Source organism: Hippocampus zosterae, chromosome 2, assembly GCF_025434085.1.
Source record: "Hippocampus zosterae strain Florida chromosome 2, ASM2543408v3, whole genome shotgun sequence".
Lineage (NCBI taxonomy): Eukaryota > Metazoa > Chordata > Actinopteri > Syngnathiformes > Syngnathidae > Hippocampus > Hippocampus zosterae.
This window is the reverse complement of record NC_067452.1, coordinates 31,714,440-31,739,575: the sequence shown is the minus strand read 5'-3', so window position 1 is coordinate 31,739,575 and position 25,136 is coordinate 31,714,440. Positions and strand designations below refer to the sequence as shown.

The 25,136-nt window shown below is 41.3% G+C and overlaps 2 protein-coding genes across 14 annotated transcripts in view; both read right to left on the bottom strand.

The window, feature by feature from the left end:
• LOC127596808 (ral GTPase-activating protein subunit beta-like) overlaps nucleotides 1-3,509 on the bottom strand; it is a 29,684-nt gene extending 26,175 nt beyond the window's left edge. For 11 of the 13 annotated variants that reach the window (XM_052059699.1, XM_052059703.1, XM_052059704.1 and 8 more), the window contains exons 1-3: nucleotides 3,240-3,411; nucleotides 635-856; nucleotides 200-402 (exon numbers count right to left, since the gene is read on the bottom strand). In XM_052059699.1, coding sequence (XP_051915659.1) covers nucleotides 200-402; nucleotides 635-811 — 380 coding nt within the window. In that variant the 5' untranslated portion in view covers nucleotides 812-856; nucleotides 3,240-3,411. Of the gene's footprint in view, nucleotides 1-199; nucleotides 403-634; nucleotides 857-3,239 lie in introns of all 13 variants that reach the window. The other 2 variants (XM_052059701.1, XM_052059702.1) reach the window with 2 other exon arrangements.
• A 2,212-nt stretch (nucleotides 3,510-5,721) lies between these two features.
• Nucleotides 5,722-23,697, bottom strand: vwa1 (von Willebrand factor A domain containing 1). The gene is made up of 8 exons (XM_052059798.1): nucleotides 23,418-23,697; nucleotides 17,403-17,513; nucleotides 15,890-16,006; nucleotides 11,921-12,478; nucleotides 9,420-9,749; nucleotides 9,051-9,326; nucleotides 7,449-7,718; nucleotides 5,722-6,175 (listed from the first exon to the last, which is right to left on the bottom strand). Exons 3-8 carry the CDS (start codon nucleotides 15,972-15,974, stop codon nucleotides 6,147-6,149), a joined length of 1,548 nt encoding a protein of 515 aa, XP_051915758.1. The 5' UTR covers nucleotides 15,975-16,006; nucleotides 17,403-17,513; nucleotides 23,418-23,697; the 3' UTR covers nucleotides 5,722-6,146.
• Between the last annotated feature and the right edge of the window lie 1,439 nt (nucleotides 23,698-25,136).

Genomic DNA, 25,136 nt, shown 5'->3' with positions numbered 1-25,136 from the left:
TGAGGTCGATGCGCTAACCAACCGTTTAGCAAACATCTATTTTTAAATTAGAACTTTAAGTTACTTTGAATTTGTTTCTGTTAAACGGTTGTTAACTTGTCTTCATCCTCTCTGACAAAGTCGTAACGACCCAAAACAGACTGTGGCCAAACATCAACAACGAATGCAGAAATGGTCAAGACACATATTCTATACCCACCTTGGTACAAAGACATTGTGGAGATGTTTGAGGATGGTCTGCACATACATATTGGGCTCTCTGACCACAGGCTGAGGCATCGAGTCTCTGGGCGACACAAGGGCCATCATCCAGTCTGTGTACACGTCCACGCAGAGCTTGACAGTGTCACCCTCTAGGGGCAGGGTGAGGCCATAACACAGCACCTCCATGGTCCATTTCACCTTGGGAGCCAAACCGTTTTCATGAATAAATATCTAAAACATAAAACAAACCTAAGGCCAGAGAAAATGGTGCTTCGGTTGAGGGCAAAGCTAAATTAAATGTTCTACAGGCAAGTTCAGTCACACAAATGCATTTCATATCCCAAATCTCAGCACTGTTTTGTCATACTTAAGGCAGACTTCCTTGGGTATTCCAAACCAATGCAATGCCTTTCACATCAGCTTCTCTCACCTCCTTGTCGGTCTTGAGGATGTTCTCCGTGGCTACAGGGCTGACGGCCGTGCAGAGTGGCTTAACCACGGCGTTGGCCACCTCGGTGCCCACATTGGTGGGGTAGGAGTGCAAAACACTCAGATGGCCCTGGTCGCTTTGCACCACCAGCTGCAGCGAGCGCCACTCTGAGTACATGGTGCCGACGTCTGCTGCACTTCTACTCGCACCTCATGCTCACACCTGTAGACAAACACGTTCAAAGGTTCACCACATATAATGGTGATACACAGGGAGCTCACTATTGTTTATATTGTTCTTGTTATATGTGGGGTATTGGGCTAGGTCTGTTGCTACACTATGTGAACAATGATTGATGGTAAGTGTAGCGGAATGTAGCTACAGCTACTCCAACCAATACGCCTAGATTGCGCTAGCATTTGACCATAAATGTTGTTATTCCTGTTTAGGGCACATGCAAAATAGAATCGGAGTCCGAAGAGAAGTTTGTGCCAAAAAGAGGGAACCACAATTCGATGGTTTGGAATTGATTTTGTTTAAAAAGGTCAGACACTGACCACAAAAAATTATTTTGCAATCAAAGCTTTTCTACCACTTAAAGACATGACATGAAGAATTGTGCAGGGACAGCATGAAGTTGCGATGACGCACGAATGTCACATCAAACCCACAGTGATGAAGAAAAAAATGACATACAGGAGTCATAAAAGAATTTTTGAACAAAGGCAACATGCAAGCAAGACACTATGGAATTATAGACGTCGTCTCTAAATTAGTTGATTTATTTGATTTGTATTTATCTTGTATTCTTTTTATTGTGTATTCTATATACTGCACTGTAAAATGTCCCAAAAAATGGAGAAAACAGTCGACAAAACTGCCATTGAATTCATTTCATTTTAAGGATAAGTAGCAGGGGTGCAACCAAAGCCGATTTGAATTGGAAAATTGGTTTTGATTTAAAAGATGCAAGTGCATCAAATAAGGCCAACTCGTTCCACTTTGGAATATCTAGAAAAAAGTTTCCAAAGCGGCTTCAATTGGAGAAATATATCTTTGAAGGAAATGCCACATTTACAGTTCCGACAGGTCCATTCATATGCATGCAAAATGACAACAAATTCATCATACTCTCTCAAACTAAAACGGACCTTACTGAAACCAAATCGTCATCCCACTAAATCATTACACTTACAAATCAAACCACCCTTGAATTGTATTGCACCCCGTGTATCGAGATACGCATCGAATCATCTTTTGTTGCAGTAATGCACACAGCTAGTAGGTATCATATCATATCTGTTTCTACAGCGTGTTTGATGTAACACACCGTCCCATTTAGTTTCATAGGTTACTTCGACGGCAGTAACGCTTATGGCTGAATTTGTAATTACCCAAGGTCCCTAAAGTAGACGCAACTTCTTTCGTAGGTGCAAGTGTTAGCGGCTAACCACCAAAGGCCATTTTAGAGTCCAGACAGTGAAGGGAAATAATACATGTGGCACTAATAATTTATTACTGACCTAACTTAAATGCTGGAGGGGGCCACAATTTTTCATCAGTGGTACTGGAGGGCCACATAAGACCACTCATTTGCTCAACAGATGTATGACAAAAGTTCTATTTTAAATATGGAAAAAATACCTGCATATGTGCAAAATATGGGCTCTTAATATATATTTTCAAAGCATGGATAAAAGACCCACTATACTATTCCAACAGAGTATGAAGAAAACAACAAAATAACCAGTCCTGTAATTTCTTGCTTGAAACTTTACGATTCAAATTGGTTTTCGTTAGATATTAGTGTAAGATAAATGCTTTGGGATCCTAGTTTGTAGTATACTTGTGTCTTTAACTATCAATATTTGAAATTAGAAGTATTTGTGGGGTGTTAATTACCCTGGCAAGGCTCAGCACCTATGTTTACTGTATCTTCCAATGAGAGTAAAGCTGCCATATCAGCTAATTAGTCACACGCTACCTGTATTTGTGCATAAGCTACTGTACGTCAGCCAAGTTTTCGTTTAATGCAAAGTTAAACCAATTCAGATGCGTGTGAGAAAACAATATTAAATAAAGTGCCATTTCTATGCACAAAAAAAACCACTGGATGACAGAGTGTAAATACATGCAATTTGATGTGAATGCTGTAGAGTTTGACAGTAAAAGGGGACGCATAAAACAAGTCATACGCCTCAAATACATACATTATTGTTGTTAAATTCTCACTTTATGGTCGAAGGCGTTTGTGAACGGGCCGTAATCATCAGTAAATGCTAAGCTTCGGGTCAGAATCTCAACCAGGAAACGGTACCATTAGCCTGCTGATGTTAGCTAGCAGGAACATCACAACATATACGATTAGCTTGCGATAGCCGCTGCGTGGCTTCTGCGGTTCGGTAGAAATAACACCAGATGTAGAAGAGCGTATCCACGAGCTTAACATAACAGTTATCAAATGCACCGCTATAGTTTATTCGACTTACAACCTAGCTTCGCCGAGTTAGCGCCGTCGTTGACATTAGCCCAGTCATCAGTGGTCACTAATCAAACAGAATCGAAAGGCATTCGTTTGCCTAGTACGCAACTGTTTTCATTTTACCTGACCCAAATTGAGAAGTCATAACAGGTATCCAAATGGCGTAGTTCCTGCTCCAGGTTATTACCTGGGTTTAGACCCTAACAGTCTCCATCTTCGCAATGTCAAGGCTTGAACAGTACAGTACAGTTTGACACGGGAAACGGGATGTGATACGGACGCCTCCAACTGGTTGCCAAATAAACAGCAACAGACTTCACCTCGAACTCTGCACGGTCCTCGGTTTACGACAGGTTCGATCGCACGTCTACCACAGAGGGCGATTTCTATTAAAACATTTTAGAGATCATCCACCCATTTTCTACACCGCCTGTTCTAAATAAGATTTTGTGTGTGTCTCGAGGAGTTGCTAAAGCCAATCCCAGCTGACTTCGAACAGAAGGCTGACTACACCCTGAACTGGTCCCCAGTCAGCCATTGATAGAATTGTTAACACGTCCGTCTCACAATGCTGAGGTGCAGAGTTTTATTCCGCCGGACTCTGACATTACTGTGTTGCGTTTGCATGTTCCCCGTGTGCCTGCGTGGGTTTTCCCCGAGTACTCCGGTTTCCTCCTGAATTCCTAAAAAAACCAAGCATATTAAATTGAACATGCAAACTCCACACAGGAAGGCCGGAGGCAGAATCGAACCTTACACCTCTGCACTGTTAGACGGGCGTGCGAACCAGTCGCTCACCACACCGCCCCAGTCAACGTTCAACGTGTGATTAAAAAAACGAGACTGTTAATTTTGAATCAAACTTTCAGTGTCCATTTCATTCAAGATTAAGCAAGTTTCTATATATTCGGATTAATCCACACACATTCATGTTTATACAATTTGTATTTGTTTTGGCAACAGTAAATTAAACGCAGTCCCACTAACCGACTTATTAAAAACATTGTTTTAGTGAGTTACTGATAGTGTAGTGCAGGGGTGTCCAAACTTTTTGCCAAGGGGGCCAGATTTTATGTGGTAAAATGTCGGGGGGGGGGGCGACCTTTGCTGACATTCTTTACATTGAACAACAATATTGTTCAACAAATTTTAGTAAGCCAGTCTGTTTTACATTTCCATTTTTATTTTAATTTCAACCATCTTAAGAATTTCTTTTGGTTCATTTGAAACAGGTACATCACATGCAACTGCTTATTCACTTGACTTTTTCTTAAACAGAAGTCTCCTGAGTGCAAATTGGTTGATTTGAAACATAAAATGTATCACCATGACTTTTCAATAGTCACAAAACCTTTGACTCGAACAACAGGGAAATGAACAAGCAATACACATAACCACAACTGCAAGGATCATTTGAAATATGACATATCAGTCAATATAAACACGGAGTGATGTCTTGTTAACTCGTGAGTGATGCCCTGTAGTGTCTAAATACTATTACTCATTTAGTGAATGCTATTACTCATTTAGCCACTAGAGGGAAGCAGTACTCTATGAAACATCACTCCCCAGTCTACGAGACCTCAGTCAATGCAACACGTGTTCCATTGCGCCCAACCTGCGGGCCAGACGGCACTGATTTTATGACAGGGGCCGAGGGCCGGATGAAATTCGACCGCGGGCCGGATTTGGCCCGCGGGCCGGACTTTGGACATTCCTGGTGTAGTGGTACACACGCCTGACTCAGGTGCGGCCACCTTTGGATCGGTTCCCACTCAGTGACAGTGTGGATGTGAATGGTCGTTTGTCTCTATATATCCCCTGCGATTGACTGGCGACCACTTTTGGGTGTAATCTGCCTTCTGCCCGAAATCAGCAACTCCTCGCGACCGTCTTCAAGATAAGTGGTGTTGAAAGTGGACGGATAAATGGATTGTCAAAATGTGCTGAACCTTGTCCGTTGTCATTTAAAAAGACCGAAAAATTACAAAGACCCAAGAAATGAGGCTGGATATACAAAAAAAACCATTAAATGGCTTTATTGTGAGCTGAGTAGAGTAGACAAATTAGAGAACAGGTCAAGAGAAAAATAAAATAGTTTTTTTTTAACTCTTAGGGGACGTTGATCTGTTTTAATAAAAGTAAGCTGATGTGCTTGTTGACAGTAGAGGGCAGCAAAGACTAAATCTGTGACAGCCTTGATATGGAAAAATACATACTCGTGTATTAACTATTAATAACTTTAATTATATTCCAGTTACCTGGTGTGAATAAATATTACTGATGGAATCAAGACATTTGTATTATACTTGTTTGGTCAAAGGTCACACTGAAGGGTTGTTTCAGAACAGTGCATTGTCATTTAGGAGTTGCCAAATGCAATGTTTACAAGTACTTGTTATAAGAATAGACCAAAATGTTAACTTTTCTCTTACAGGTATGGTGTATAATAAAAAAATAAAATAATCAAAACAAATGCTTAGGGCAATACTGCCCCGTTTGTGACAAATAGTCTCCAAAACAAGCCACGTCAATCACCCAATGGACACTCAGCATAGCCTTTCAACAAAGACCTGAGATACATTTCTTAGTTTGAATGCTTATGTTTTTAACAAACTCCAATGGGCCTCTAATAGAACAGCTATACACAAAATGTTGCATTAAAAACGATTGTTGGATGCTATTCAATAATCTTTAAATTGAGATATGTTTCTAAAATTATACCTGACTGGGGAAGCATTAACACAGAGTATAAACATTTCAACCAGGCAAGCTAATAGAAATATGAACACAAGTAGTTCTTTTGTGTTGCAACTTTTTTCAGACAGCATGCCCCACATTGTAGCGGACCACTCCTTAGTGTCTATGTTTTCCACACGAGTGCTCAGTACGCCAAGCTACACATCATTCCTGGATGATATTCACGGAGCAAGGAGAGCAATGGGAAAGAATTCTGAATGAAAAGTCAACATTGTTCTTTTTGCCGTGAGCCTCCATGTTTGGTTAGGTGCACTCGCTGCTACGGCAGTATTATGATCGGTAGCCGTACGTTGACGCATCTAGAAGGGCAGAAGGAGAACACAAAACAATGAGCATAAATAATAATGAAATGGTGAGTTTGCATGAGAGCAAAGTGCAGCACCAGATCCAAAGGAAAAGTAAAACCTTTTATTTTTGTGTTTAATTAACTTGTTTTTGAATTACTTGATTAATATGTAGTAACAGGCATGTTTCTCGGTTTTCGGATTAATCTCAGTCTCAATGTATGTCAGCCAGAATCAAAATGATCTGGAATCAGAATTAGTCTGAATGGCTGCATTGAATAAACATAGGTCAAGTGACCGAATTTGACAGTGTATGTAGACACAAAAAAAAAGATTACAATATTTTCAGATCTAAATCAGGCCCGAAGATGTGAGATTGGGGTAAAAGGACAGATTGGAGTAAACCCTGTCATTACAAGACTGATACCACTGAAAATGTTTGAGTGACCCCTACTACACCATCTACGACCCATATTTAAGCACAGTGATATGTATCACTTTGATTTAGGCACTCTAACAAAATTAGGTATCCTTTGTCCAACTACCGTGCTGCTGTTTCTCCCTGTCGTTTCTCTGCCTCGTGGTGCTGACTTAAGCTGTACAACAAAAAGAATAGTGAGCCTAACTGGTGTATGCAAAGTTGTTATTGATTATGATTGGCCTCCAAATGTGCCGTGCACCATATGTCAAAGGAAAACGTTCTCTTCCAAGAGCAATGTTCTAAGCAGTACACACCGCAAATATGTTGTTACTTCATTACACAACTTAACACATTTTTAGCAAGCTGCATAAAAGTACTCTGCTTTTTCTAGTGATGTTTGTTTGGCAACTTCTTACTCGGCAGAATTTATGGGGAACCCACACATCTGTGAAAGGACTGAGAGAATTCACATGAGGAAAGTTAGGTAAAGACAATTGAGATGCTCAATAATCTTTTTCTAATCAGCAAAAAAAAGAGGGTTATCTTGGAATACTGAGCGTTCTGTTCCCTAATTTTTTCAACTTTACACAAAGGTAAACAACAGTTCCACCCCTAGTGGCAGAAAGTGGAATTACACGCGAAAACAACAATATCGGGTTATCACTGGACAAACAAGAAAAAATAATTGACAAAAAAGCACGACAGCAAACACCGAATGTGTGATGGCGAGGGGTTTACTGTAGGAAGTGGCGGCTTGGGGGCCACTCAGCGTGTGGGCACAGACCACATGTGAATCACAGGTTGCCAGCTACCAATCACTACTGTATATTTTTTTAGAACAATAAACATGCTGAGCATGCTGCTCACCTGATGCAAATTTTGCCATGCAACACAGTCCCTCCCCACGTGCTGTCTTATAAATGGGTGACACGCAAACCCTTGCGGAAGGGGGAAGTTTGGTGAGTCGTGTCGACAGAGAGCTGGGCGGCAGGTAGAAAGAAGAGCGCTGTGCCACTCTTTGTTGCCCTTCCCAGGTAAGCCAGTAGCCCCTCAAACCATCAAAGCTTCCTTTCCAGTCAACCTGCAATGAGTGGCTGTCCACTGTAGTCAGCTGCAGGTCAGTCAGGGCTGGAGTCTCTGCAAAACATATCAGAAATCAGCAGCTATACAAGAATAGAAGGTGGCAGTTTTCATAAATTACTGGGTAGAATGTACGTAATGATTATCCAACATGCCATGGTTTTGCGCCCATGAAAAGGAAGTGGACTCCCCGTCAGCACACATCGGAGCACTCATGTTAGTCAAGCGAACCGGCCTCTTTCAAGCATGCCCAAGCATGGTACCAACTGCAATGAGGGAATGGTCCCTTAGCGAAGGAACCTTGATCCCAGAGCCAATTCCCAATGGAGTGAGCAACTGCCATGGGGATTTACCTAACTTAACCTCTTCATACCAACACTGTCACATCACACGAGCTGTAGGATAGAACAGTCTGTTATGGATATATTTTATTATTTTATTTTAGTTAATGGACAATGAGAATAAACATTAATCCTGACCAAAACATGAAGACATGCTTGCAGCAGGAAGATTATTTTCACCTGCAGTCAATCTATTATTAGATTTCCCTCATCCCTGCTGAGGAAATACTTCTTTACCACCACTAAGTTAGTGTGTTTTTTGTGATTTTTATCATTCGATTCATTTACAGCTCAGCACAGTCATGCTTCATATCTGACTGGTTAAAGAAACTGTCCAATTGCTAATATTGTAAAGTTTGAGTTGCATCTGTCAGTACTACTACTTCTGAAGGCTCTGGACAGGTCAGATTGACAATTCCATCTTGTAAAATTTTTAAACAACAATACAAGGACTGTGACAGAAGCGGAGCAGCCAACAGAAATTCTACAAATTCAACAGAATAGACTTTTGTGAACTCATTCATTCATTCATTCATTCATTCATCTTCCTAACCGCTTGATCCTCACTAGGGTCACGGGGGGTGCTGGAGCCTATCCCAGCTGTCTCCGGGCAGTAGGCGGGGGACACCCTGAATCGGTTGCCAGCCAATCGCAGGGCACACAGAGACGAACAACCATCCACGCTCACACTCACACCTAGGGACAATTTAGAGCGTTCAATCAGCCTGCCATGCATGTTTTTGGAATGTGGGAGGAAACCGGAGCACCCGGAGAAAACCCACGCAGGCCCGGGGAGAACATGCAAACTCCACACAAGGAGGCCGGAGCTGGGATCGAACCCGGTACCTCTGCACTGTGAAGCCAACGTGCTAACCACTGGACTACCGGGCCGCCCACTTTTGTGAACTATTTCATATAATTTCATGAAATAAATATTAAAATGTAAGTTGAAAATGGAGGTCAGTGCTTCAGATACTGCAGAGAAGGCCTTGCTGGGCCCGATGCTCCGCCACTGCTAGTTAGCCACCAAGTTGTTCGTACAGCTCACCTTCCTGCGTGCAGGCTTTGACCGACATTGCCTTCTCCTTCCCCGATGAATGCCGGGCGCTTACAGTGACCAGGTAGGTGCTATCCGGTTGGAGGTTCTTGAGGAGCGTGGAGTTTTGCCGCCTGTCCACTATGACAGTATGTAGCTTTCCAGTGGGCAGGGCAGAGTATTCTATGAAGTAACTTGTGACAGCCTCTGGCTGGAGAGGAGCCCAGCTCACTCGAACACTGGTTGGCCCTGACTCTGACACCGTGACCATCGCCAGACTTTGGATTTCTGGTGGGACAGCGAGAACAAATAAAATATAAGCAAAGATCATATTTGCGGCAAGCGATCATGCTCCAAAGTTTACAAGGTTTAAAATCCAACCTGATTGTGTCGTGAAGGTGACCGACAGAGTGTTAAAAGCTTGTTCATTGGACTCTGGAGTCAAAGTGGCAGTATACGTGGTGTCAGGCTTTAGGCCTGTTAGCCTGACAGTGTCGGAATCTGATGATTGAACCAGTCTCTCGTAATGACTCCCGCCAGTGCTCGGACTGGTCCCAGGACCGCTTCCTCCAGTTCCTGTCCCGCCTGATGGAAGTGGACCAAAGCGGATCTCATAGTAGCCCGCCAAACCGGACAGAACAGGTCGCCACTGGAGCGTGGCAGCGTTCGACGACACATCCCGGACATTGATACGTTCCGCACGGATTATCTCTGTGGAAGGCATAATGGAGAAATATGTACATAAAGGTGATGTTTTCTATGAATACAAATCTGTATGAGCCCACATCCTAAAATTACAGTCCTGTGTACTCTTTCAACATCAATGTACTTAGCATACGGGCTTTGCAGTACATTAATTAAACTTCTGGAATTTTTTGTAACACATTTGCACTGCCACTTGTTGCTTGACAGAAAACATCATCACGTTGTTTGTATCCCACAGCGTAATGAAGAAAATTTGCAGTTGAGTCCACTATGTTTTTTTTGGGCCACTGCATACCATAGGGAGTACCACCACAAACACAAGGTCAGGCAGACACAGTAAATATACACCTGTAAATACAACAAGTACATTTATAGACATTAATTATGCAGTTAATTCGGTACTTGCCCCCGATGCAAAAATCACGATATAAAAACATTTCTCGGTATTCTAGACCGCACGATCATTCAGACGATGGGGCAAGACAGAGTGCTAAAAATGTCTCAGCTTGATACAGAAACCAGAGTGCAGACCAGCTTGGGTTTCTCAATACATTCATAACCCCTGCAATAAGACCTTGATATAGACAACCCAGTCAGGCCTTGAGGCAAAATAATAACATAACACAGAGGTGTTATCTGGGCATGTAAAATGATCTGTTGGTCTTTGTTGTGCACATACAGTATTACTAATTCATTCATGCAATGCAATGTGGCTTTGAGCAGCAGTGTGAATGTAAAATTGTCGAGGAGTCCCTGGGGGGGTCCAGGCAGCTACCTAATCTGGCAGCGAAGAACTGGAAGTGTTCCTCAGTCTATATATAGGAAAGAATATATGCATCTGTATGTGTCGTGTCTGTCACAGTAGCGTGGGATGTAACAACTCATTAATCCCTGAATAGATCATACTATCTCATTACACATGAGCTCAGTCATGAGTCCGGATTGCCGTCCAGTGTCCGTGTCTGCAGAAGCACGCACGGAACTTCGAGCAAATCGAAATGCAACTTATGATATGAGTATCGGCACTTCCAAGTGGTCATTGCAGTTTGGTGGAAAAATGTTTATGTCCATCCAAGAGCAATGACCTTGCTCAAGTGAGGCCCACTGTTGACTCGGCATAGTGTTTCAAGAGAAAGACTTTGTTGGTGACTTTGCAAAACAGAGCGAGTTTATATTTAAATAAATGGATGGAATTTGGCATCATCAGCCACTGAAAGCCGCATTGTCAATTTAACTAAAACAAATACAGTACAGTATAAATGTCAACAATTCTCGCCTGTTGTTGCACCTTCCACTGGTCGACGGCCAATTGTAGGGCAGATAAAAGAAAACGTAGTCTTTGAAGAACCTAGCATGCATATTTTTTTAATGTGTGAGGAACAAAGAGTGCAAAGGAAGGCTTGGAAACAAAGGGGACAAAGAAAGGCTGGAGCCAGGATTCAACCTTCCATCTGGGTGGGAGACATCCGAGCCACTAGTTCATTGCACTGCACTTCGAGATCATACAAATATTTTCATTAAATACTTCTCAGAACCTTCTTATATGAGTCGCTGTGCTGCCGCAGAAGAAAAATAGTCCTTTCTACATTACGTAGGTTAAAAAATCTATAGATATACACAGTAAATGTTGTAATTTTAAAGGGAAAAATGTTCTTTACAATAATATGGTCAATGCACCCCCACTAGTCTAAAGATGATATTCTCATCAATATTTTAAAGAAGATGAATCAAGCAGCAAAATCCACCCATTTTTATCCATTTCAAATTGCATCATAGTGCCCAAGGGCTCAGCTTGTGAATATCACATGACCAAACCCAGAAAACCAGTGAGCTATGATTGATTATTATCTGAGGCCTTCTGCACTGGACCTAAAATTGCAGAACTACCACAGTGTGTGTTCCACCACTGTCTCATCAAACAAGGGGGCACCCGTTGTTTTGCTTGTTAAAGTTATATTACAACTTCAGTAAATTAGCAGGAAAGTAAAAACGTGAGCTCGGGCTTCCAGTCGCTGGCAACTATGGCTCCATTATTTATCACAATCTGTGACTCTTGCACGATTTGCGGCGCATGCAAAGAAGGTTGCCAAGTACAGCAAATACAAAGTACAATAGGATCATGGAAATAGATTTCAAACGGCTTCTCAGTTTTAGGCTTTGATATACATCCAACTCACCGATGATGGCATCTCGCAGATCCTCTAAGATGATGCTCATGTCATCAATGTCCACGAAGTACAGGTGGTTCTCAACAGGTGGCGACGCAACTTGCCTCAACACCTGATAGTTACCATGGCCGGTGGAGACCACCAGCACGGCCACACCCTCCTCCCTCAGCTCAGTCATTGGGCCAATCACGTCGCCCGGTTTCACTCCATCCGTCAGCCACACCAGCACCCTCGGGAGCCCCGGACGAGCCCCGTTCACAGGTCCTGGTCTCAGCACTTGATCCTTTGCAATTTTCAGCGCCTCTACGGTGTTGGTGTCCCCCCTGAGGGGTTTGGTGCCCCTCAAAGCCCCTTGGAGGCCACTTTGAGTGCGGAAGGTATCAAAGCCAAACTCAACGCGAGGTTGGGTGCCCACCTGGAGAAGGCCAATCCTCACCTGATCCTCCCCCAGGGAAAATGGCAGGAGGAGCCCAGACAGGAAGTCGAGCATGCGGGAGTGCTCATAGGACGAAACGCTGCCGGAGGAATCCAACAGGAAAAGGACGTCCCCCTCGCAGCAGTTAAGAACTGTGTAGAAAAATATGAATGTAGCAAAAAGTTTGAAGTCAACCATTGTTTGGTCAGATATATTCCAGACAGAGATGATGTACTTATTTTTGAAAATTAGGGATTTTTTTTGTTGCTTTTTACCTACTACTGTACTTGTAAAAATCAGCAGGAAATACACGGGCCTGCATTGCAATTGGTGTTTATTTTTCTACTTATACTGTAAAGTCTTGTCAATAACTGGGCCACTCTGTGTTACATGTGCTGCCCAGCTGGGATGAGTTTTCTGATTCAGAATTTTTGGCTCTGTAGAATTCAGAAGAAACTGTATAAATGGAAAACTGTGATAGCACATTCTTTCGTTTTCACACTATCTTGTCCTATAATTTAACACCATCAAAACTGCATATCTGCACCCATCTGGATCTCTTTCTCTGAACTCCCCCCACAATTCCATATCTCCATCCTGCAAATGATTCTCCAAACGAGTACCAGTAGTTGATTGTGATGTTCATCTGCAGTCTCAGTCTCAGCAATTTCAAAGCTTTTCAGCGGTTTCCTTTCATGCCTCAAATATACACGTTACACATTCTCAAAGTCAGCATCTGACGTCGAAACCCCCCCCCCCCCACCAAGTTATATAAACTGCTTTTAAAGCATGAACGTCTGCAATTACAGTGACGATAAGACAGACGGACGCACAACAAATATAGCAACCCCAAAGTGAAACCGTCAATATGATATCATCAGAGTCGGAGTGCTTATAAAAAGCTCCCAAGCTCAGCAGTAAGAGTCGCCTCTCAGTTTTTCAGGATAGTGAGTTACAGTATGTATGTGAAGGAGGTCATGTTTTGGCTGGGTATGTTTATTATGTTTTTCTTTATTGTCAGAAATACAAACATTTTCTAGATCATCACCTAAAAACAAGATATTCCATTTGAAGATGATTCAAATACTTTGTTTAATTTTTTTATTTATTTTCTTTTTTTAGGGGACATGCAGGAGGTGGGTACCAAATTAGGATTATTTGGCCAAAGGGTGTCGGGTGAGTGTAGAAAGGAGGCTGGAAGAGGGAACAGAGAAGGCTATAAAAAAAGAAGAGGGGCAGTCTGCGGGTAGTTCCATGTGAGAGACGGCAAGGAATGTTTGGATGGTAACGCACGCTTTGCAAAAAGTGACAGCAATAGAGGGAGTACCTAACAGGGCATATTTGAGTGTGAGATTTTTAGACCATGAGAGGGAGTAAAGTAAACCAAACATGTAAGTGCCACAGATCAGATATGCACTCAGAAAGAATCATCGTAATCATAATTAGAACCTTTTCTCGTAGGTCTCAATATGTGCAGTGATGTGTGAAGCTTTACACACTTCTAACACATCCAAACACATGCTTGCTGCTTGTCTTTCTATCTCAATGGAGAATTCTTTCCAATAAGTCTCACTGTTTGGACTTTGGAGTGTGGGGGGTTCGCCATATCACAACAACCGCCTTCCTCACCACCATCTGTAGTTTTGTGCAGGTATGCTGTTTTCTTAAACATCTGTAGCCAAAGTATGAAGGCTCGACGTACAGAAAATGGAGGACAGTATGGAGGCAATTCTGAGAGAGGGCTTGATGTCTCTCTGTGTTAAGTTTATTCCTAAAAAGTTTGATGGGTTTCAAGGTCATGGGGTGTGAGTTTGTTCCACATCAAACTCATCCAAAAATGCCTTTTTGAACTGTGGGGGGAAAAAAAGAAGTGATCAAAATATTTTGGTAAGATTAAGAATTTAAGAGATAAGATCAAGTCCAGTAATTCTCAAACCTTTCACACCAAATGCCATCAACAAAAAATACTGAGTGCTCCACGTACCACCATAATGAACATCATTAAGACGTGATAGGCCTTCATGGAAATAATATTACTGCGAGTCATTGAAACATTAAGCATCGTTTGAACAATGATACTCCACCTAAATATCAGAAAATTGTACTAAAAAATCCAATACAACCGACTTTGAGCAGTGATTCTTTCTGGTAGCATGAGAGTGAGTACGAATACCACCAGTACAGCACGTTGAGGCAAACTGGTCAGTCAAAAATCTGACTGATTATGTGACTGTTAAGATGTGTCTCAATATTTTTGTCCACATTTTGCATCCGTTTCCGAGTTTGTGTAGAGTGCAGAGATTACCCCTAACCCACAAGAAATGAATTCCAGATTTATTGGTGGACTCCTGATTGAAAGATGAAGCCAACCCACCCTGTGGTTTCGCAACCTGCAGAACACATGGGAGATTTTTTTTATAAGCAAATGTGAAGTGCAGATGGCTTTAAGGTACTACAGAAAATAGTCTGCAAGATTCTAATTTACATTTCACACTAAAGGGCCATTGTTTTCTAAATTTCCCTGCAAACAGACAGATTTGCCTTTATTTCTATCTGTTAAGGTTGAATAGATGACACTTAGACAGGTGCAAAAGCTCTTTTTTGCTGCTGAACTTTGTGGGGGTTCAACACGATCATCACCTATTCATGGACATAGCACAGTGGCAGCATCTCACTCACAACAACTATATTAACTCTCAATGACAGACTCAGCAGTTATAATGTACCACTGAGTTTAGCCTCCTGAATGCTTGAGGTTTTTGTTTTGAAGGAACCATCTATTTGAGTCTCAATAACATTATGATGCATCATGGTTTTTTCATACACAGACAGACAAGAGAGAAAAGTGAATATAACAAAAAGCTTGAAACCATTAGGATCAAGATATCTGGATGGAATTGTACAGTGTTGTGTCATAATCCTTATGAAACTAAAGATTCTCTGATTTATGTTGTCCTTCATGAAAACAGACAGTCTATTGTTTTCTTTTTAATCAAAATAAAACATCTGCTTTTACTTTGGAAAACAATTACTGAACCAGTAAGTGAATCTGTTACAAAAAGATTGGTGAGTAGATCAATACCGATCATGTGATATTGCTTCATTATTATTATTATTTTATCTTAAGCAATACCAAATAAACAACTAGAATTGGCCAATAAACACACGTTAATGCAGAATTAAATGGAATAGTCAATAGTAACAGAATATAACTAATTCTAAATAATAATGCCGATATTGAGATGTATTTATATACTGTACACATATACAAACGCTCTCCTCTCTTTCTCTCTCTCTCTGCCCCCCCCCAGCCCCTCTACATTAGCATCGTCATTATTATAGTAAAAAAAATCTAATTAAAAAAAAATTGGTTAAACTGCGCTTAGTCGTTCATAAAAAATCAAAACGGCCATCTCTGTCCCTTATCTTTTTTTCTGCCGTTTCCTTGATTACCACTATTGTGGGGTCCTTCCTTCAAATATACTGGACGCGATTGTGCTAGCGTATTTTTATAAGTGTCTTACCTTTCTGTTTAAAAAATAATAATAATAATTTTGACTCACCTCCCTCAGGTGCACCAGCCTGTGCATTCAAAGTCTTCGGGAGCAAACACATGAGCATCCATGTCAGCAGCAAGTGGCTCTCCATTACTGCACCGACAAAGGGACTGGTCCACCTACCTAATTACAAAAAAATTAAAACACTAATGTGTTGCTGCGGCGTTTCAATATGACTGTACATCCACAAAATGAACCTGGAGCGACGAACTCCCAAGTTTGAAAAATAAAATCCCAGTTAGAGCATAATTGAGGATTTATTTTTGTGCCGTGCGGTATCTTCCGTTAATTTGGAATAAAATCAACGACGACGCTCCCCAAACGCAAACTGGAAAGTTAGACAACTTCGACCAACGAGTAGTCTGACGGTCCGGCGCCGCAAATGAGCCCGAAACATTATTGTCAAGTGTACTGTAATGAAGTGCAGCGTTTCCGGCAATGTGAGGGTTTCACAATAATGCTATTGCCTGCGTTTGCTCTTTACTATTTTTTTTTCTTTTTAATACCAGTGATGAACGGTCAGGGACAGCAAGGCCCTATCTGGCCTAAACACGTCTGGCCTAAACACGGTCAGAAGCACAGACCTACAGTACATTTTCTTCCTCAAATGTTATTTGTTCAATGAAAGATATTTTTCAGTCATTTCATTTGATGGTAATCATTAAGGGCGCACTACTTCCTGTTCATATGATCGGAAAGATGTGTAGATGGCATACTTGATTAAGACAAAAAAGACCAGATGTCAGTCCTTCCCTTTTGGATTTATTTTCTGATTGACAAACAGATTGTTAATCTGTGCAAGACTTTCATCTACCCCCTCACCCCCCTTTGTGTTTGCCCTTTGATTGACATACAGTACATATCAGCAAGTGAGATCTCATTTTTGCACCGGTCTTGGGTGGCATGGGGGTGGATATTATGATTATGATGTTAATTATCCAACTACTACAGACACATTTTCAGAAAATTGTAAAAAAAAAAAGTTGGGCAAACTCAAAATGTCAACAAACTTCAATCATGCAATTGAACTCAATATTTTGCCTTGCGATTGGCTGGCAACCGATTCAGGGTGTCCCCCGCCTACTGCCCAAAGACAGCTGGGATCGGCTCCAGCACCCCCCGCGACCCTCGTGAGGATCAAGCGGTTCAGAAAATGGATGGATGGATTTTTAATTTTGCAGCTGTGAACCTTTACCACTTTCACAACAAAGAACCAATTTTACAGAACTATTGTCGCCTGTATTGGTCACCCAAGTTAAAGATATAAGAAAGAAACACCTCACCAAATTGTTTTGCGTGCTTCTTTTGTTGGGCTAACATTGTTGCCATAAATGTCAAGTTTTAAAGTTATTCCAACTTAAATGATTGTTCTAGCACCAAAACCACTGGTTGTGTTTTTGTTTTACAGATTTACTTAGTTGTTTCTACTTCTCTTCTACTGTATATCCACTGTGAGATTTAATTGTGAAGTGAACGCAACAGAAAAACCCTCAGGCGTCTTCTGTCCAACTTGACTTACTTCACTTGTGTTCTTTCCCCACGCCTCCCCTGTCAAGTTTCCCCAACCAGGAATAGTAAAGTAGCTCGTGTTCACCATTCAGCATCTTGGATGTGAGACAGAATAGTTCTCCTTGCAAGGACGGAAATACATTTTAAGTACAGAACATCCTCTTCCCACTTTGTCAGCCATAGATATGAGGTTGTAAACACCACAGGGGAATACCATCTGATTTAGGATGATCTTCAATCGACTTTTGCTCTTTGGCAATTTTTTCTTTTAAGAGCCTTTAGGCTAGAGAGTCAGTCAAACTTATTGCGTGCTTATATGACAACAACATTTTTTGTTGTGTTTTGAAAAAGTTGCACGTAGAGAAGATGAATGTTGTCAACACAAAACTCATGAAGACCGAAGTAAGTGAAAGACTGAAAACGCTATAGTTTAAATCCTAAATCAGGAGTAACATCACCAAATAATTGTCTACTCATTGTCTTATCCGAAATTGTCCTTTGAGCATCCTTAATTGACATACGGTAGGTCTGGGTTTTGACTTTGACATAGCGAGACTCCAGTCTTATAAACGCTGTTCCCCAATTCATCACTGGGTGCGTCATCTCCAAATAGAGATTTCTTTTTCCCACTCAGTGGCCGCGTTTGGACTGCAAGGTTCAAGTGACATAATTCCAAATTTCGGCTCTCTATTGGTACAATTGTGGCAGAATAAAGAGAAAAAAACCCCACATGAAATATAGTCCAAATATGCTACATAAAAGATGTGTCGATCATTATATAACAAAAATAGAGTCAGAAAAAAAACCCATTGCGTTTACCGTAATTTAAACCAATTGGGCAAGAGTAATTTCAGGCCCAGTAAACAGTAAGGAAGGTTCAATATTTCAATTTTTAAATAGTGCTTACTATTCTGCGCAGATTGAGCATTATGCATTTATTGCATTTGCATATTTTTTGGTTTCCGTAATTTTGAAATGTTTGAAAGCATTGTACAGCACTCTGAGTTGCATTCTTGTGTATGAAAAGTACTATATAAGTAAAGTTTGATGGATTGATTTATTTTGCACTTTGTATTCTGGCTTGGCAACTATTTGAGGAAAATATGACATGTATGTCAATGTTAAAATTCACAAGTGGATCAACGCTCTTTATATTGCTCCAGTTTACTTAATGCATATTTGCAAGTGCTGTTTTCATAGGTGACCGTTTTCAGCACTTTTTAACAGAAACAATAACAGCGTCTATTTGCACTCCGAGACCTGATTTCAAATGTTTTCTTTGTTATCAACAAATGGCCCAAATGGAACAATTTCCTCCATTTTCTTTCTTTTCTATTTTTTTTTTTTAAGAAAAAAAAGTGGGAAAAAAATCCCTGGCAGAGTATTTTGGACATCTTAAACTTTGAGACTCATTGGGGCTAAAAGAGTTTCTGCCATTGAAGAGATTAGAGAACTTCTGGCACACAGAGAAGGCACCAAAAATACTTAAACACAGTATTTGTATGCGTGTTGTGTGACAGAAGCCAAGTGGAAACAAAGGCAGTAGGAGGTCCGGTGGGATAAATGGACTGGGAAGGATGCTGGAATTCAAGTGGGATTGAACAAAGGTCTGGATTCCAATGTGACACTCGGGATTGAAATACGTCTTTTGTTCCGCTAAAGGCACTGACTATGAACGCAGCCTTTTGGACACACGCACCTAGTGATTAAACACTACACTACCATTAGAGTTGAGCAAGGTTTGGGACTTTTCCCTCTTGAATCTAGCACTGTTTGATTTCTAATTGCATTTGCATCATCAATCCTGGCATATGTGAAACGCTTCTGCTGAACTTGAACATGTTCTTACATGTGCATGAGCAGTACTGTACACAGTCATTGGCTGTGTTATAACCACACATGGGAGTCCTTTTCAAGCATTTTTGGCAGTAAATCGGCTTGATATACCGGTATGCTGAATATTCTCGCTTGGAAAAGTATGAGCATATCTCACTTCTTTTTTTTTTTTCACGTGTGCGTAATAAATCACATAGCATACAGAACACACAGATGACTGACCCGTGTGCAGCGCGTGTACATTCAAATGACAGTCTACGTTTGGACTGTATTGCACATCAATCCACAGACATTTCCAGCTGTTTTCAACCGCACGGTCTTGTGTTAGCACGTCCAAGCATCTCAATCCGTATGTGTGATTCTGCAATTTTTGCTCTAAGTCACAGGTGTCAAAGTCAAGGCCCAGGGGCCAGATCTGGTCCGCCACATCATTTTATGTGGCCGGTGAAGCAAATCAAGCATGTCAAGTTCCATGAACCAAAATTTCAAATTGCCATATGTAACCCACAATAACAGTTATTATTCTTGACCTCTGATTTTAAAACTAGTTATCCATCACTTTTTTTTGTGTGCTGTGTTTGTAATATGTGGAGGTGATAAAACATTTTTATGGTTTTCCAAAATTCATAACGACCCTGCAAGGGAAACCGTGACTAAAATGTGGCCCGCGATAAAAATGAGGTTGACACCCCTGCTCTAAGTGGATGCATTTGAGGGAAGGAAATATGCAATAGCAGTCCTGTGCAGTAAACTTTAGCTCAGGCAGTGCCCCCGGTGGGAGGTGCAGGAGGAAGAGGCAAAAAGTGTAAAATGTCAGCAATGGAAAACATTCTGACATTTTGTTCATCTTATTGAGGGTGTGATATAATGGAACTTTCGCAGCACATCCTTTGGGGGAGGGAGTGGGCTCATAACTCATAGCTTGGAACGATGTCAGCATAATTACTTATTAGAAGTCTTTTTACATGCAGTTTTGACAGTGTGCACTATGATTGCCTCTGTCATCTTTGACTGAATTCCCCACGATGTATACCTTGCAGTATTTTCTTCCTTTCTGCCAGTCTTTGATATTTGAGATTTGTTATTGTGTCAGCCATTATGTGTAGAGAAAGAATGCAGGCTGTCCCTCAGTGAACTTGGCCAAACATCAAGACGAAAGCTTGAGGAGAAAATAGATGCAAGGGTGATGATTATGGAAGGTGATGAAGGCACATCCCATGGATGGATAGAGGAAAGATACACATCCTGAAAGGTGAAGCGCCATCTGCAAGATAGGGTTGATCATTGACCCCGCCTTGGCCTAAAGTAAGTTGACTGTAAAAGAGAAAAGTGAAACTGCATGTACGTTTATTCAGATACTCAATCCTGCTCTGAATCGGAATCTTTACTTCCAAACTAGCAAATGTTGATCAAATGCAGGCCATTGAAAATGGCTGAAGGCACCAACCAATTGCCTGCCTTGCTGTGGCACCTCTGAGTTCAAACTTTTGGGGGCAAAAAAATTTAAAATAAGTGCTTTGGCTCACAAAAAGTGAGGAAACACTGCAAGCATCGTGAATAACAGCCAAAAAAACAAGCCAAAAATAGTGAAAAGGATTTGCCGGTACTTCCTCTCTCTGGGATTTGAAGATGATCAGAAATGCAGACGAGTGACTTCTACCTTCCTGAGAAGCGCTGACAGAATGGTACCTCCCGACATGCGTCAATAGTACCTTCCTGCCCTCGTTAAACAGCATCCTGTGTATGTTCACAGTGGGTATTTTTCTGTTTAGCTCCATCTGTTAAGGCATTTCACCTTCAAGCGAAGGGACATTGTTTGGTGAGTGCATCACAAAGGAAATCCCAATTTAAATGCGCGGAAGATATTATTCAGATTGATATTGTTCACCTGTTTTAGAATGGCTCCATCCATTACTTAAATGGGGAGGCCGGTAGATAATATTACGGGCAGTGGTAGGTCATTCTGAAAATTTGAGAATCGGGGGAATAAGACTTGAGATCACAGTGTTACAATGACATTTGTCCCTGTTAACAGCGATGTCATATGCTGGAATTAAAATATGAAACGCCACTTCGAAGCTACCTCTCCACCTCAAATTCTCAAATGTTGTTCTACAAGAACCCAAGACTTTGAAATGCTTAATCTTAGACTCCCCTAAACAAATAGGACAAGTTAGGTTAAACACAAGCCCTGAAGAAGCTGGGTTGCATTTCCCAGAGTAGCTGAAAGTGCACATTCAAGTTTCCACATGCCTGCTAGCTTTTTTGGAGTAAACCTCAGTACTACTGGTTGTCTTTGGCCCGGGTTGGCACATCTGTTTTGTAATAAACAACAGCTAAGAAGCCAACACCCACAAGTTTCCACTGTAAAATGTCACAGCTTTTGGTTCAGCCTAGTTGGGTGAGTGCAGGTTCTCTGTGGAGCAGCCTCGGCTATTCTTGAGAACTCAGCTCACACAATGGGGTCTCTTGTCCAGAGGAACTTAGATGAATAAATGTATGGATATTATTAGCTTAGCAAAAATGCAAAGTGAAGGGATGACCATCAAATGAGGCACAAGGGAAGAGGCACGTGCAGTGTTTGACTACATGTAGGTCATGACTTTCTTGAGATGAAAGGTTTCCTGTACACGGCGGATCCTGACTCCAGCTGCATGAGAGAAACTTGACCACGAATGAACCTAAAGTCTAATGGAAACACTTCACTGGTTGTTTCCAAAAACCATCAGCAGAGTAAGTGATACTGCATCGGTAGACTGAATCCTGGCCTGCCGACTACAGTTCAACAATATGAAAGGAAATCAAATTCCATTCAGACCGTCCATCTGCCCCAAGCGCTTCCTTGTACTCGATGGCGCAAATGACTTTCATCCCAAAGAACAAGCAATTCACAAAATAATGAAGCCTCAATTATTCAGAAACCAGAGAAGAAAGGTCAGCAGCGGTGACTCATCGACTTTAGCCCGTGGGAAGAGCCACAAACTGACTACACTTGGTAGGATTGAACAGGCAAATCTCACACTCATCACAGTCTGGTACTGTGCTGAGTGTTACACAAGGGCTCAAATAAAATCTCTTTTTTTGACATGGTCTGTTTTTGCCATGCAAGCGTGAGGCATGGGTCAGGTTTTGTGGTTGGCTAGATAGCTTAGATCAGGGACTGGCAACTGGCAGCAATTTGGCCCATTGATGAATAACCCCCCCCCCCCATTTGGGGGGGGTAATTAAAACAAAACAAAAAATAGAAAAAAAGAAACAAAAATCAGAAAATAGGCAAATTTGCAGCTGACGAACGGACAATATGCAGCACCTGCCCAAAAGAAGGCACCTGTTATAATTTTGAATTGTAATGTTACCATTCACCACTAGATGGCAGACAAGGCTTTTCATCTTAATGTTGGTTTGCTGTTTATCAATTTACCATCCTTAAATGGACATTTTACGGAAGAGAGCCCTTTGCACTGGAAAAAAAAGTCACAGTGCTGAATGTGGTTATTTTGTTACGTCAAACCCTTTGCTGTTGGGTGTTTTATACATGCATCGAGAAACGTTATTTCTAGAAGTGCTATACAACCATGGTGATTATTTTTTATTTTTATTTTGTATTTTATTTTATTATTATTAGCCGAGACTTTTCAAAACAATCCAGGCCACAGAGGATAGCAGTTGGATTGTGCATTCATTCTTCCCATTGTGATTCATCCCGCCCTCACTTCTGCTTCACATCCTGCAACCCCAGCTGCTTTCCACCCTTAGTGACCTCCATACAAAACTCCCACACAAGCCCTCACATGTAATATGACATGCGTACTTGTGGAGTACAGTAAATGCTCTCATCGACCGACACATGCACACAAAAGGTAGCTGAAGTCACTTTTGTGGTATGTGAGTCTGATTTAAAAAAAAAAAAAAAAAGAAGGCACCTGTTATAATTACGTGCACATTTGCAAAGGAATTTGTCTGGGCAGGTTGAGTCAAGGGTGGAGCTTGTAACCAATTAAAGATATCAGACAAACCACGGCTTTCTCCACTCCAAACTACAAAGTAAAAGAAATAGGAGAACGGACACAAAAGGCAACAAAAGCCACAATCTCCCACCTGGTCAAATCTTGACTGTTGACCGACATACCAGAGCAGAACCTCACGGACGGGTGAGGCTGAAACTCAAACTTATACCCAAAAGCCTCACCAGGTGTGACGAACATCCTGACATCCGTGAAACTGACAGAAAGATGACCAGCTTTCCATTGGTCCTGTTAACACCGTCCCCCTTGTGATCCGCTCAACATCCGCCAATCAAGTCTTCCTTGCCATTCATTTCAAAACATGTTGTCCTCTTTTAGCTCACCTCTGTCATTTGTTTCCCAACTTCCTGCTTTTACTTTACGTAAATAAACATACACACCCTGCGGGAGTGCCCTCAAGGTCAAAGAGTCCACTACGTTGGTTTCAACTTCTGCCAATTGACATGGTGACAGGAGGGAGGAAAGGATTGTCATTGTCTGCTTGTGATATGGGAAAAGGAGGGTATTTGTTTGAACCTGTCTGATTTGAGCCAAGCCCGTCTACCTGTCTGTTCACCAATGAGTAATCCATTGTGAGGCTGAGCACACACAAACAGAGATTAGGCGGAAGTGGAGGAAGGAGGCTTTAGTCTGGAAGGCGGATCGATGGCTAACGACTGACAGAGAGAGCTGATGTCAAAGCATCTGTTTTGTTACGAGAATGTTTGTAAAGCTTCTGTTCTTGAAGAAAAAATCCATACTGATGTCAAGTGTCTTTTTTTTTTTTAGATTTACAAGGAGTGCGACAAGAAGCCGTGTTACAGCCATACATAAGATATTTAATTTGTTTTATATTAAGACCGCATAAGTGTGTTTTAACATGAATATTTATGATATTGACATTTTGAAGTACAAATAGCATGCAATGAGCTAGCTTGTGGAGCACTTTAGGAATACGGTATGTCAGTAAGCAGCACATTAAGACACGTTCATTTACCATACTGTTTTGCATGCTATTGTTTAATATTTATGGCCTAGGGGTGTTTTCATAGAAATATTAACTGTAATCATGATCTTACTACTGTGTTTGTTCCTCAGTGATTCTGCGTGTTCCAACTTGCACACAAATCCGGTCGCTGCTGAAACTCAGGTGTAAACTGAGGACCTCCTGTATAACGAGTTGGTTACCTGTAATCCATTTAATTCCATCATGTGGCACAGTTTGTTTTGTTGTAAATCCTGATCAGTGTTTGTTTTCTTCATGATGATGATTTCTTCATCTCTATTTAGTATGCAAATCATACACAGAGGCATACTATCTGACTTTGCACCTCTTGTGCGTCATTTTTAAAAGTTATGACAGTAGCAGCTTTGATGAGCAGCGAATAAAATCAACTGTGGTCACGCCCAAAACGGCGCAAAACGCCCATTTTTAACTGTGTCTGTGAAAACACAGAAACTTGGTCGAGCCCACCTCTGCACAGATTTGGATCACGCCATGCGCTAGACTTGCACTGGGCATGAAAATAAAGCCCAAGTGGTGCAGAAATTTGATGGATGGATGGATGATAGGTGGTTTTGTAATGAATTCAAGGTTGCATTCAAGAATAATTATGCATTATATTTCATATAAAGTCCTGTGACCAACATGAGGAACAGTTGTTTGTCTATTTATGGTTTTCACATGCATCATCACTATCAAAGGAGCACTGCATTCTAAACACTTAACATTTCTTCCACTCGATATTCTCCAATATACACACAAGTTTTGGCAAGATAAAAAGATCAAGACTGAGGACTTGTGGGTCCAGTACGTCATTTGTGTCTGTTTCTCTTCACTAGTCAGTTACATGAGTAGGACTGAGTAGCATATAATACCTAAATCTTCACAAGACTGAGATTCC

Bases quoted from the DNA above. Each gene is read 5' to 3' on its own strand.
- vwa1 (XM_052059798.1), bottom strand. From the start codon at position 15,974: ATGGAGAGCCACTTGCTGCTGACATGGATGCTCATGTGTTTGCTCCCG. The intron at 9,327-9,419 runs GTTGGATTTTAA...CTGTCCCACCAG, and splicing joins CACCTTCACGACACAATCAG to AAATCCAAAGTCTGGCGATG. The intron at 7,719-9,050 runs GTGAGCTGTACG...TATGTTTTGCAG, and splicing joins CAAAGCCTGCACGCAGGAAG to AGACTCCAGCCCTGACTGAC.